Source organism: Osmia lignaria, chromosome 7 (assembly GCF_051020975.1).
Source record: "Osmia lignaria lignaria isolate PbOS001 chromosome 7, iyOsmLign1, whole genome shotgun sequence".
Lineage (NCBI taxonomy): Eukaryota > Metazoa > Arthropoda > Insecta > Hymenoptera > Megachilidae > Osmia > Osmia lignaria.
The window spans coordinates 6,399,916-6,414,128 of record NC_135038.1 but is presented as its reverse complement, the minus strand read 5'-3'; the positions used below and the strand labels follow the sequence as shown (position 1 = coordinate 6,414,128).

The 14,213-nt window shown below is 43.9% G+C and overlaps 2 protein-coding genes across 2 annotated transcripts in view; both read right to left on the bottom strand.

The window, feature by feature from the left end:
- Window positions 1-14,213, bottom strand: part of LOC117604669 (zinc finger protein rotund-like) — a 126,945-nt gene that overhangs the window by 82,221 nt on the left and 30,511 nt on the right. The window contains exon 2 of the mRNA XM_034325013.2: window positions 134-406. Coding sequence (XP_034180904.1) covers window positions 134-406 — 273 coding nt within the window. The remainder of the gene's footprint in view (window positions 1-133; window positions 407-14,213) is intronic.
- Window positions 2,139-5,194, bottom strand: LOC117604670 (uncharacterized). Its single transcript, XM_034325016.2, has one exon. It carries the CDS (start codon window positions 3,082-3,084, stop codon window positions 2,626-2,628), a length of 459 nt encoding a protein of 152 aa, XP_034180907.1. The 5' UTR covers window positions 3,085-5,194; the 3' UTR covers window positions 2,139-2,625.

Below are 14,213 nucleotides of genomic sequence, written 5' to 3'. Positions count from 1 at the left end.
TTGCATTATCCAAGCTGAGTGGTCAAAGAAATCTCCGCGATATAATTTTGTAGAAATTTCATAATGTTAGACTCTTGTTGATAGCAATTGAAACATCTGTATTGAAAATTTTGGAAATCAAAATGGTACTTACCTCACTGGAGAGGCCATTGTTCCAAGGATAGGGTGGTTGAGGAGGTGACTGTTGCTGATGATGAACACCACCCACACTGGTAGCGGAATGTGGATTATGGATGTGTTCGGCCATCACGCTAACCCAATGAGCCAATCCGCCACCTCCGGTGGCTGTTGGGCCCGTGCTTCCGGTTCCGGTGCCAGCCGTACCTCCACCACCGCCTCCTCCACCACCTCCGCCTCCTCCACCGCCACCCTCTTCGCCACCCTCGGACCACGCAAAAGAGGCCTTCTGTAACAAAGAGAAACAAATTAAATAATTTTTCCAAATTATTTTAAAATTCAAGCGAATAATTATTTGGGCAAATGTAAATATTCTACGGGTTCGAAGGATTCGTTTAATTGGAAATCGAAGCTTGACTCGGAATTACTATGCTCCCGATCAATTCGTCTACGCATAATTATGCAATCTCAGGCATCGATTGCTCGCGATGGCTCGATAAGAAATTCATGGGTCGTATAAGGGTAGAGAAGAACGTCGGATAAATGGCGAATCAATACTCGAACGCGGCAACGCCACTCTTGATCAAAACAGAAGATAGAAATAACTGAAATAATATCCGTGCGATACGTCTTTCGTCTGGGATTTGTGACAACCGGCTAATAAACCGGCCACGTTAATCGTTCATTAAAAATTCCACTAAATAATCCAGCGACCGTCTCGCCAATAATGGGACGTTATTGAGACAATTTAGAACGGATTTGTTGCATGAAATAATCGTTCTTGATCGAAGGAATAAAAGACGAATACGATTTTTCGTTGACGAACGTTGACTTGCAGATATCTTGTTGCCGGGCTTAATTTTTTCAATAATTTAACGGATAAATATTTCCTTGAATAAATCATGGAAGACACCCGTTCCCTTAAGGAAACCCTTGGAAAATTTCCAACGTTCCTGCGGCTGGTAATTAACGAGCTGACGTATTCGACTGTTAATTGATCGCGCGCAGCACGCATCGTGAGAAAGCTCGTTTGAAATCGCAGCCTAGATTGCTGGTTCCTCAAAGGACCATCCCCCAGGCTCCCCAAAGGGCTGTTATTTCTCGAGCCAAGGGGGATGATGCGTTTCATTATTACCTCTCGCGCTTAATTACACGTTTTAAAACGGCCCGTGTTCCGCGTGTCGACATTCCTCTCCCTTCTTCCGCCTCTGCTTTCTTCCTTCCTTTTATCAAGATTCAACAAAAGCTCGGTCATTCGCCATTTACGCGCCACAAGGGGTTCGGTTTTTCCTTCCTGAAGCTTTTAACTCGTAACTGTTTCTCAAATTTCGTAGGAAATGCCAGTTGAAAATAGAATTAATGCCAGAATAAGGAAAATTTTTCGAAGATAATAAATTATGAATTATCGTATATTTTCGTGGAGAAGAGAGAGATCGTTGAGAAGCATAATTGGGGCTGCGTTTCAGCGAGACGTTTCGGCGTCGTTGGAAAAGAAAAAAAAAGGAAAAGCTCCGGGAAAAGTGCGTCGTCTATTTGGGTCAAGAGTTGTCGCGGAATCAAGCGAACCGAGCCAAAACCGCGTACGTGCCAAGAAAAGTTGCCTCGTGGCGATAACTCGGTCAGAAAAGCAAAAGGAAGCAACAGGAAGCTCGAAGCTTACGGTACGCGCGTTCGTTTCGACAAATTAATAAATTAAACCGTGGAAAAGTTTCGTTCGCCGAGGAAAGTCCTTCTGCCGACAACTTTTTAAACGTGCTTCATTTTTTCTGTCGCAGCGAACAAGAAAAGGAAAATAATAAACTGAAAAGTGTTAGATCTAAGAATACACACGATATAAAAATATTCTTATATTATTGCTCTCTAAAGAGATTCTTTTTGTAATAAAGAAATCAATAGAAAAAGGAGACACAATGACCATGGAAAATCAACAGAACAGGGGGAAAAGTAGTTCGAAAGTCGAAGACTCAATTCGTCGACAAAACAAGAAGTAATTGTCAAGCAAACGGGATTTTCTTCTCGCCCGACCGAAATCTCTCTGTTGTGTCCGCAACCACCTTTCCACCCTCCTTTTCCACAACCATTACACGAAAACTCCTGCCACCAAAGTATCCACTAACTTTTTAACTGACAATTCACCGTGAACCGTCGTAGGACACGTTTTAAACTCTGAAATCGTTTCCTTCGCCCTTCGAGTGGCTGTTGATTCTCTATAAAACTACCCTTTCCGATCTAAACTTGTAGATGATGGATAACTTCTTTTCCTAAAGACCCTTACCCTCTCAACTGGTAGGGGTGGAAATTTGTGAATTTGTTTTCTTCCTCGTTTCTTGGGGTCGTTTGGGAGAGGTTGCGAGAGGGTAGGTCAGTAAAGACGCGGTATCTTTAGGGGATTATCGATTCCGATGCTCTCTGCTCTCCATTCTTCTTTCTTTTAACGCGTTCACTGGGGGCGAGGGTTGTGGGCATTCGCAGGATAAAGAAAAATAAGTAAAAATAATATTACAATTTTCAATCTTCTAAAACAAAGGGAATCTCATATTTTTCTTTAAATTGCAAACTACTGAATTTCATTTGATCGACAACGAAAGGAAAGTGGAGAAAAATCTGAAGAAGGGAACACTCGGGTCTGACCTCGTCGTGATCCTCGCGATGCAGAGCCAAGTTCCTTGGGAAGGCTGGTACACTGCTGACGGTCAATCCCTTGAGATCCTTCAGCTCCTTGAGGGCGCCCAACGCGTTCAGGTTATCCTTTAGATTGGCCAGATTAAAATTAATCCCTTGCTCCTTCAAGTTCAGATGCCTGTTGAGCACAGTCTTGCCGAGGGCGCTTGCCAGCAGGCTGTTGTACAATTCGTTTCGAAGGATGAACTTTTGCTCGGCGGTTCCTTCGTCCTTGCTCGATATATCGTTCGAGGAGTCCGAGTCAACCTCGACCGACGAATTCGACACGACACTCATCGTGGACATGTTCTGTTTTTCCTTTATTTATTATCTTATTCCCTCACCAACCTCACCCTATTCTCCACCGATAAAAAATATCAATCTTCCTTCGACGATTCTTATCCTCGACGGTCAGGTTCGACGTCAGCCCTTGAAAGGACTCGATCGTGTGATTGCGTCAACTTATTAAAATACCTGTACATGTGCTCCTTGCGTGTGTATAGGAATATATAATTAAATACGCTTTCCAAGTGTGTATATATAATATAGATTGTATATAGATATAGATTTGCTCTTCCTCGCTTAATCACCTAACTTTATTTAGTCGTAGAGGTTAAAAATCACCGTCGACACCACTGTCGCGGTCCAAGGATTGCTTGAATAGAGCTGCCACGTGGCAGCTCGAAGAGGTTTTTACAACGTGTTCTCTTATATTTATTTTATTATTTAATTTAAAAAAAAGTAAAGCTGCTCCGACGATCGTGCGATCGGGTTCGATCGACACTTTATTCGCACACCTCCTTCTTAAATTCGTTTTTTAAATTGTGTTTTATTGCCTGACGGAAGTGGACGATGTACGAAACACGGGTGCTCGTTTCCAGTGGCCTGGAGGAAGCTCGATCCCGATCCTGTCGTCGATCCGCTAACTTTCTTTCTAACTGTACTTCTAATTAGCTTTTATTAACGTCTTATCAATATATTATCAGTGGTCGCCTGTGAACAGGCCGGCGAGACGAGGCATCAGCAGGAAAAAACATTGCATCGTGGCGTTTAGGAACTTTTGCGCGCGCAGCTCATTACGCATGGCCGCGGTCTTTCTAATTGGCTGGCTAATTAGCGCGGGAGGGTGTCACCGGTGCCGCGGACACGAGGTTTTCCGGCGTGCGTGCCGCGTTTTTCCACGTCACCCCCGCGATTCTTCTCTTCTTCTGGCTGCCGGATGGACACACCGGGAAGAACGAAAAATTTCTTCTATTTTTCTATTATTTTCTTCTTTTTTTTTTTTTTTGTTTTTGCTTCTCTCTTCTCTCTTACGTCCTACTTTGTTAGGCGAGTTTCGCGTAAAACACGTGAAAAATAGGAACTTTGGTTGATCGTTTCTTGCCCTCTGTACTTCCTACCCTTTCTCTCACACGCTCATCTCTCGTTCTCTTTCTCTCTTTCTTTCGTTCCGTTTCCCTCCTCATCGGCGTGCAACGTGACAGCCGTCCAGTCACCCGTTTATTACAATTTCACCCTCGACACATCCACGGAAGAGTTCCTCCTCCGCCTGGTCGGACTCGTCCGTCGCCAGGTAGCAGAAGAGGTAGAGCGGTGAGAAGAAGAAGAAGTAGAGAAAGAAGAGGAAGAAGAAACGTATAGAGGAACATCCTCCTGTTCTCGTTGCATCGAGGAACATCCTTCCTTAGACATCCATCGAATCCGCGTTCGTTGCGGGCATGTCTTCTTTCGCGGACCTTTCGATCGTCCAGGAGGCCCGATGGCCTCCCCTCTTCATCTCCAGTATGCGACACGGTAGGGTATCGTGGAACGCGATTGGTCGCTCGAGGGCCCAGATACGTACGAACGCGGCCGAACGATCGCGACCGGGCCCGAAACGAGGGGCCTCACGGCCGCTCGTGCGTCTCCGCACAAATTCGCGCGGTTTCGTGCCTTCGGTTGCGTGATGGTGGGGGCAAGCGACTGGTTAGTCGCAGTTCGAGCGTCGTCGAGTCAATTAACCGGTGCGTTTCGAAGGGTGGCAACGTTCGAAAGGATCTCGTTACGGTGTCCGTCGCAGCTGCGTCACGCGAGCACGGACATTTTCGAGGACCGAATTTCTTCCGCTCACGGAAACCGCGTCGCGGTTCGAGAAGGGGGTTTGTCTCTCGATTCCCAGTTTCTTATGTGAGCGCGACCGCGCGACTGGTTGATGCAGTCCGCGGCGGAGCATAAGGAAGCGGAAGCTTCGCTGTTCCTTCTCTCTTCGTCGATCCTTCTCCGTTGCTCCGCTTTCAACCGCCCTCTCCGTCCTTTTCCTTTCCTCCGTATCCTCCTTGTCGCGCCGCCGGCCAAGGAAAGGCGCGCACGCTTCGCCGCGGCTGCCGGCGTCGTCGACGTCGTCGTCGTCGTCGTCGTCGTCGTCGTCGTGGTGCCCTCCGTCTTTTCCTTCCTTTTCTTTTTCTCCTCTCTCTCTTTCACTCTTTCCAATCTTTCTATCCTTCCTCTTCCTTTCACACTAGGTCGATCTCCGTCCCACCACCGTGTATCTGTCTCTCCCGCCACAAGTCCGTGTGGGAAGGGGGTGGTTGGGCGGAGGTAAGGAGAAGACCGAAAGGAAGGAAGAAAACGAGCGACGGAGAGAGAATTCGTTGTACAGAGTAGAGAAGGTAGCGAGAAAACCGAGAAAAGGGTGGGAGAGAAGACCGAGAAACTCGCAAGCTGGAGGTGGAGAAGAAGAAACGAACAAAAAGAAATTTCAGCGGCGGGGGTTGCAGGACGACGTATCCCGCGAAGAAACAGATAAATATAGATATTTTTCCTTTGGCTGGCCAGCCGAAGGAGACGAGGCTGCAACGGAAGAAGGGAACAGTTGGGTGGGTGGAAGGGAGGTCGGCCACGAGGGGTGCAAGGCATCGAACAGAGGGGAGGGGGTTGCACGTTTCCCGCCCTCCAGACCGAATTGGAAAAATGGAAATAATAAGAGTCGCCTCCTAGAGCGTTGCATGGCGGGTTGCACGAACGCTCGAAGGGGTTGTAGGGGGTACCGAACGGAGGGTGGGTGGTAGAATGGGACGAGGAGGATAGGGGTTGTGCGCAGTGCAGCATGCGCCTTGACGAGGAGAAAACACACATCGTTTCTCCCGTTCGTGTGCCAGTCTCACGTGTGTTCGCCGGCAAGAAAGTGGGGCTGGGGGTGGAAGATCGAGGAGAACGGGGCTCGCGTGATGCGAAGGGGGAATATACCTTGACGAGCACGTCGAAACCAACATGGCCACCACTTGGAGAGACTCGTACATTCCGTACATAAATTAACCCTCGAGCGGAACTCTGCGCCCCGTCCGATTCTTTGTTTCACTCTAATAAAGTATCTGTGTCACGATGGAATTCGATTGCCGCGTTCATCTCTTTGATGTCGCAGCTCCTTTAATCCTGTCTCTCCTTTCAATTACCCTTCCGCGATCGTTCGTCGACAGACGAATTTTTAAAAGGAGAATCGATGCCGGATATCTTCCCACTCTTCTCCTCTTATCGGATACTTTAACTGTTCCCTTTCCTTATCGATTTTCTAATTCGGAAAAATCAATTAAAAATTAATCACCGCAACGTAGCGTTGATAAAACTAACCGACGCTACGAACGCCTAAAGAAGTTTCTTTAAAGCTGTTCGTTCCAATTTTCGCGACGCTGATCGAACCGCTGTATTCTTTCTCCAGATGACTGTTTGTTTGTTTCTTCGGAGAATGTTTTATCGAAGGCGGTAACGAGGCGCAGTTTAAGGCGATGGCCTCTGATAATGGAGGCTGGCCGGGCCGTGTTCGTCTCGAATGTAAAAGTAATACGCTGCAGCGGGACGGAAATCATCGATTCTCCGCGAACGCGATTTAAGTGACAAATGGGATCGTTGCGAGACGCGAGCGTAGAACGGATGCGTTTCCTTACCGCAACTTTTCCAACGAATTGAAAATTTCTTTTCTTTTCTAGCGAATCGAAGCTGCGTTAGGCGGTAAACAAATGCAGAAAATTTTTCAACAATTCAAAGTTTCCCTTCGAGTAGAACTCGAGGAAATAAAAGAAACAGTCACTTATTAAAATCGTTTCGTTTCAACGCAAGATGAATCCACTTGTTATATACCCATAGATCAGCCCTCAAAGCGCACCTATGAATCAGGGCGTAATATATGTACCGTACACGCAAACCTAAAGCCCATTCTTCCAAAACATGTGACACCATGCACAGTCTAAGGAGGCTGGCGAATAACAGATGGGTCACATGAGCAGGTAACACCGTAGTTCTTTTCGAGTGGTATCAGCTTTTGAGGTAACCTCGAATCACACGCACGCAATGAAAATATCCAGGAAGAACGTGACTCCGCTAGCGTGCAGGAGATGCTGTTTCACGTGGTTGCATAAAAGTCCAACGGGAATCAGGGATGAAAGGTAAAGAGGGGATAGTCGTCTGCTACCTCTAATATCCTCTAACGGTGCATCCCCAATTACCATTGTACCATTCACATGCAGATAGCTTCACACTTGGCATTCCACCCTTTTTTTTCTCTCTTTCTTTATCTTCTATTTCCCTCGAGTAGCCCGATGGGAGCGCAACCCCGTCCTTTCATCTGGTCCGTGGCCGTTTCCACTCTTTCACCGCGATTATTTGTGTTTTGGTTTGTCGGGGTGGAGCGGAAGAGGTGGAGTTCCTCGACGTTTGCTTTACACAATTACCCATATCGTGAACTCGAGAACTCCTTTCCTTAGGATCCGCCGAGCTTCCTTCCAACGGGTGTTTTACCGTTAACCGCGCGACAAGTCAGACTCTCAATGTTCTTCACGTGATTTCCGGTTTTTATCATTCGCTCTTTCCCACGCACCGATTGTTTTCGAAATTGCAAATGAGGGATATCTTTTCATTTTTCTTTCAGAATTTTATCTTAAAATGCGTGCGAGTTGTTGAAAGGTGAAAAAATGTCATTCAGACGGCCGTTATGAAAGCAACAGAATACCGAGGTCGGCCTTTACGCGAAAGTTAGAAGTTAGTTACACGGGGTGGCTACCCCTCATCTGCATATCCGCACCCTACCGTCCCCGTCAACCGTTCCACCCCTGCCACACCGTCGTCTGTCGGTGCTTTCCAACCCCTCCAAGCTCCGTGTAACCAACGTGCCACCGCCACAAGCTGCTCAACAAGTGGTTCTTCAGTTTAGCGACCGACTTAGCGCTTCTTTAATTTTCACCTCGCACCCTGCCTCACCGCCCCCTCCCCTTTCCAACTACTATTCACGAGTTTTGCGTCTTATCGGGCCACCTCGACTTCGTCCACGGGATATCCGTGTGGCCCGTTGCCAATGATCGCAGGAATGATTATCCTTCTACCTTTCCTCTCGTTTCTTGACACCTCCTTTCATCTAAGGAATTCCTTTATTCCTAATTTTTTTCTTTTTCAGTTCGCGATAAGGAGTTTCTAGACGAGAGCTTATTTAAATTTATTTGGAGCATTTTATGGCGTTGATTACAGAGAAATTTTAGTACACCAACGTTCGTGAATTGAATCGGAGTTGAATAAGGAAAAGAAAGGAAGAAAAAATATAAAAATAGTGGGAAATTCGAGATTCTGCAGGGAATTTGTTGAACGCGTTCCAAGGGTGCACGGCCGCATTGAATCGCGATCACAAGCGAGGAACAATTTGACTTATCATCTTTCCATCCCCTGGCGAACAACGCAAAGGGGTACGAGGTTGAAAAAAAAAAAGAATAGGAAACCACGAAACAACGGAGACCGGCAGTGTTTCTCCCTTCTTCGACGTTTTTCTCGGTTCTTCGTTGCCGAAAAAAAAGGCAAAGAAAAGGACGCCTGGCGCCGGGACGTCGGCGACGACGAGTCTCGACCCAGATATCCCGTCGTCGTCGACGACGACGTCGTCTCCTTCGTGGCTCCAGCTTTTCTTATTTCTCCCTTTTGCCCATCCCTCGCGAGAAACACCCACCGCCTACCCCATTGGGGTAGGTTTTTCCACCCGAATGCCACCCCCGTCGCGTATACGTACCGCAATGGGTGCTGTTCAACCACCTTCTACCCTCTCTGCGTGAACACATTGAAAACTGTGTGCAAGAGTTTGATTCTTTTTATTTATTTATTTTGTTTTTTTTTTCTGAAAAGGTATCAATCTATTTCTGATAAAATGTTTTCTAACAATTTACAAATTTTGTAAAATCAAACTTTTAATTTATTTTCTTCCTCGTTTTGCAACTTCGACCATTATACCGCTCACTTTTAAGAATAAAAGAAGAGCGTTCTTTAAATTCGACTTTGTAAGTACAGTTTGTGTCCCAACTTCTCGGAATATGTTTACGAACGGAATAAACGAGGGGAAAAAATAGAATCAACTTTTTTAACATTTCTTACGCTTCTTTCAAGCCGTGCTACCCGTCGAGAATTTTTCTTGCGTGGCCCAATTCGATCTCATTGGTTACTGCATCCCCCCCGTTCACCCCTACGATTGAAACGAAAAACCTCTGCAATGCTTTTTCCACCCCTCTGTCCGTTTTCTCAATACCGCGAATTCTCGGTTTATAAAAATTGTTACAATTACTAACAATCAAAGTTTAATTTTCAACAAAAGAAACTATTTCATTTGGCAAAACTTTCATTTGTAAAAATATTATTGAGGAAAAAAAATTGATACTCTCGAGACAGTGCAATCATCGGGAACGGCAAATAAAATTTCCAATATTTCGATTCAAGGATATTGTGTTCTCGATTCGCGTTTCATGGCTGTTCTATGAACGAAGCTTTAAGACGGACCAGGCTATAGTTGCGTGTGCACATTGCACACGTGTGCCACGCATAAAATAATAAATTAAGTCGAACGATATGATCAAGCCGGACCAGGATTGGTCGCCGTCGAGAGAGGGCCCCCTTTATTATTTCTCCTTTTATTTTTTATCGCCCTGTACGAATCTCTCCGCTGGCAGCCATGGGGGCTGAGCATTTCGGCCATCTTGAATTGCAAATAAGTGTTGGATCGGAAATAATGAAATGAAATGGAAACAAAAAGCAATGGTTGTAGAAACATTTCGCATTTCTTATCGGAAACGCACGCGCGGACCATGAAGAGAGCCCAAATTTCATTTTCCAATATTATTTCACTGTTCCTTCCAAAATTAAAATAATCATATTTTCCATTAAAAATTAATTCCCAAGTGTTCGATATTAATTCTCAATCGTTTCGAATGGAATAAAAGAAAAGAAATTGAAACGTAGCACGGTGTGTACTTTTTTCTTCAAGCAGAAGGAGATAAAGCCATAAAAATCAATTGTCGGGCTGGCAAAAAGCGGTAGCAGTTAAGATGTAATCAAAGCACGCTAAATTACACGCGAGCCTACCTCCAGTCAATCAAACACAGATCCTTCTATTAGATAACATTTTACAACGCCGAAAATAAAGAGACCAGCTCCTTTAACCCTCTACGTGAAATCGTTTAACTTTCAGGTAATAAATCATATTTTTCTTGCAAAATTAAGCCTTCTTTCCTCACCTTTTTCACAGTACACCTATCCTAATAAATATATCAGATTCCCAGTAATTTCGCCAGGAAAAGTAAACTTGATCGTTAGTCAATACAGTATCAGTATTTAAATTTTTCAAGATATTTAGATGAAACGGGAATGTATTCCGTGACTTAAGAGTTGGCAATTTAGAAAATTAAGTCCCCGGTGAAAGGAAACGAGAGATTGTAAAACGTGCGAGAAGACGGTCGATGGAATCCTATGTTTTGAACGGAAGGCACTGGAACAGAGTGGATTGCTTCTCGACGTTGTGTCTCAATAAACGTCTTTATTGCAAAACTGAAAGGCAAGAGAATCGTCATCCCTCTAATTCGACCTAATCGGTGCAATAAATTATCGATCGTTAAAATAAAAGACACTTCAAAAAGATCTGAGCAACCTTCGGTAGAACCCTGTTAACGAACCAAGAACCAAGACAATAGAATTAACCCTTCACCTGTACAATTACTTTCAAACAGTACCAATAAGAAGGAAAAAATGAAATGTATCCTTTCAATAAAATAAAAAATAAAATGAAACTTCATAAAGTCCCTCGAAAGGAATCAGCTGAAAAATCGGATGATTGAATTGAAGAAGGGGTCGCCAGTGTCCTGGATTTCTCTAGCGGGGCAAAAATGCGTGTACGGCGTGCAAGGTAAATTGTTCAAGGGTCGGGGTGTCCTTAAGCTAAAGTAAAAGGTTGTCTGGGGCGGCGTCTAGCCGTGTCTATCGATTATCCTCCATCTTCGTCTGTCTCGCCCGATCTTACCACCCCTTCGCACCAATCCCACCACCGAAACTACCCTCGTATACCTCTGCCACCCTCTCGATCCCTCTCCTTTCTCTTCCATCCCCGTATTTTCGATCCGACACCGTCTCACCCCCTCGGCTCCTGACCTGTCGCAAGTAACCCACGCATTTACGCACAGGATTCCTTGCAACAACCCCGCCGAGGTGACCGAGAAATAAGGGTGGCCAACGACCACAGAGGGCGGCGGTAAATAATCTCCAAGTCTGCGTGGTATCTCGAAGGTCGACTATGTGCCTTACAGATTCGCCCGTCAGCCTTCGCGAATCCTTGCGACGAGACTCCCACGTATAGAGGGTGGAAAGGGGTTGAAAGACGAAGTTCCTTTGTCAATGGAACGTTTACCCCGGTGTTTTGACCTGGAGAGGAACGAGCGCCGGACGTTCTGGCGTTGATTCGATTTTTACTCTTCGAGGGGATGAAATTGAAAGGGGAAGTAAAACTGTAATTTTCATAATTTCATGATTTTATTCTTGTCTCTGTAGATTCAGACACGTTCGACCCATAAAGTTAAATCGCGTAAGACGTGGAAAGCTCGTGGGATAACTTTTGCTCTGCAACTTTCATTCCATCGAGAATAATTACTACTTTGAGTATTAATCCTCCCTTTATACTATAAGAATACGATTTTTCATCCCCCTGTACAATCTCCAAGGTCTGATAAAAAACTCACAGATGTAAACATTGAATCAGCTGATTGAAGATCGCAACAAGAGAATCTCGAGATATCAACCTTAACCACCCCCAAAATAATACGCACTAAAATTCAGAACCGTGAGCGTGTGTGTAAATGTTCGATGACATTGTGTTTGTATGTGTGACGGACAGGTCGTGACCTAGGCCGTCTTGAAGGGCAGACATTTTTTAATCGATAACCTGGCTCCGCTCCTCGTCCACCGACACCCTCCAAGGTGTGCAGAGGGTGAGGTGGTGATCCCTGGCTAAAGAGCAGTAGTACGAGAGACGGTTGGCAGGGGGTGAAACAGCCCGGGAGAGAATCGTGGAGGCGTATAGACGTAACTGTATGTATTTCACCACCCCCTCTCGCCAGCAGCCTAAATAAAGGCCCACCCTTAAAGCAGACCGGCTCGAAAACATTGTTAAAGGGGATGGAACGCCGAAACTGGCCGAGACTGTCACTTAACCGAGGATATTCGTATTTCGATTATTTTCTTTTTTCATATTAACACTTTGATGACTGTACATTTCTTGCAATTTCAACCCATTTTCTTATTAAGGGGCTTCACAAATTTTTCATTTAACTATACTTTCAAATCAGCAAGTTTTTCATAGCTATCAAATAAATTGATATAGTTTCAAGAGAATGATCAATTTTCTTTGTTCGATATCGAAGAATCGAATATCGCGACGATGGAAAAAAGGAAAAGAAAACGAAGAGAAAAAAAATGCATCGATAGAGTGTGAGAGGTGAAGAGTAAGGGGTGGAGTAGCGGACGAAACGTCACAATATTGTTTTTCCATTCTTCTTGCTGGCGACGATGGCGAGACAAGGTGGCAGCGATGTTTTCAGAAAAAATACGCCACCCCTGTCCATGCCTGTATTTTTTCTCCGATCTCTCCGATCTCTTTTTTTTCCATCTATCTTTCTCTCGTCGCCGGGTTTTGCTCGCAAATTTCCAAAAGAAAACAATGGCCAGAAATGAAATTAAGCTTGCTTTCTATTTCTTCCCTTTTTGAAACAGAAAGCAAAATTCGAATCAAATAGGATTCAAAAACGATTCAACGAATTTCTTTCATTCCACATTTTTGATACGATAAAGAACTAAAAAATATCTGAAATTTATTACCAAAATAATTTTGAATAGAAATTTTGTTCAAAGCCTATTTACAAGTAAGATAGAAGGTAAAATGTATTATAAAAGATAAATTTCACACGCCATTGTTCTCGCAATAATTGAAAATAAGAATTCGAATTCGCAGGTGAATTGAAGCTTTCGATATTGAATGTCGACTCATCGAATCGAATGAACGAAGAGGGTGCAAAGTTCGATCGTTCTACGAAAGTCGTTTCCATCGTGATCGACGAAATAATTCATGAAACGAAGTCAGCCATGCAACTACCCATATACTCTTGTAACTTTTCTCACTCTTTCTCGGCTCGATTTTAATTTTCTCTGATTGACAAAAATAATGAAAGAAAATATTTCATAATGGATCAATTAAAAATGCATTACTAAATTAAGCAGAAATTCGGAACAGAGAAAATGAAAGACATCTATGTCTCGTTAGTGTAAATTTTATTGACAGCTTTTATTCATGGAGCGACACTCACCTGTTGCATAAACAGAGCAACGCGAATGCAACTGCATTCGAGTGATTGCATTGATTAAATGCCCCTTTTTTATGCCACTTTACCAAATTTTCGTTTGAATGAAATATATTTTTTGTATTTCTACCTAAAGATCATAAAAAATGTTCCTTTCAACACTTGAAACCAGAATGCACTTCACAATGCAATTGGTGCAGTAATCATCAATGCAATAATCACAGTAAACTACAGAATTACTTTTCTTTTACATGATTAATGAAAGCAATGAATGATGTTAATTATTTGTGATTGACGATTTATTTAGTGCACTTAATTACATTAATCGCGATAACTGCATTCATTCGCTTGCATCTCCGTGGAATTAAAAGAAAAAATCAATTAGGTAAGCTATTCAAATGAGAGCAAATATTGCGATAGGAAGTTATTTTTATCATCTAAATGAAGAAAACAAATGCAGCTCGTCGGTTGCACGTGCAACTTGTTGCAACGACCACGATGCAATTGAAAGGCGTAAAAACAAGGATTGCAGAAGGTTTGTTTTCAAAAAAACAAATTTCCCTATCAATTACTCAAGAAAAACTTTCACTGTTCAAATTTCTAAATGAATTAAAAACTTTTGAAATCATTTGCGACATCTGATACAAAATTGCATCAATGGAAAATTCGTGTTCCCTATTCATGATAATCAACTGTGTTATCGAGATTGCTTGCTCGAAGGGTTCACGAATTTTCTTCAACCCCTAGGATAGGGGTTGGTAATGCTACCGCTTTCCTCCCTGCATTATCCACCGCGGATAAGGGTGGTAAACCGTT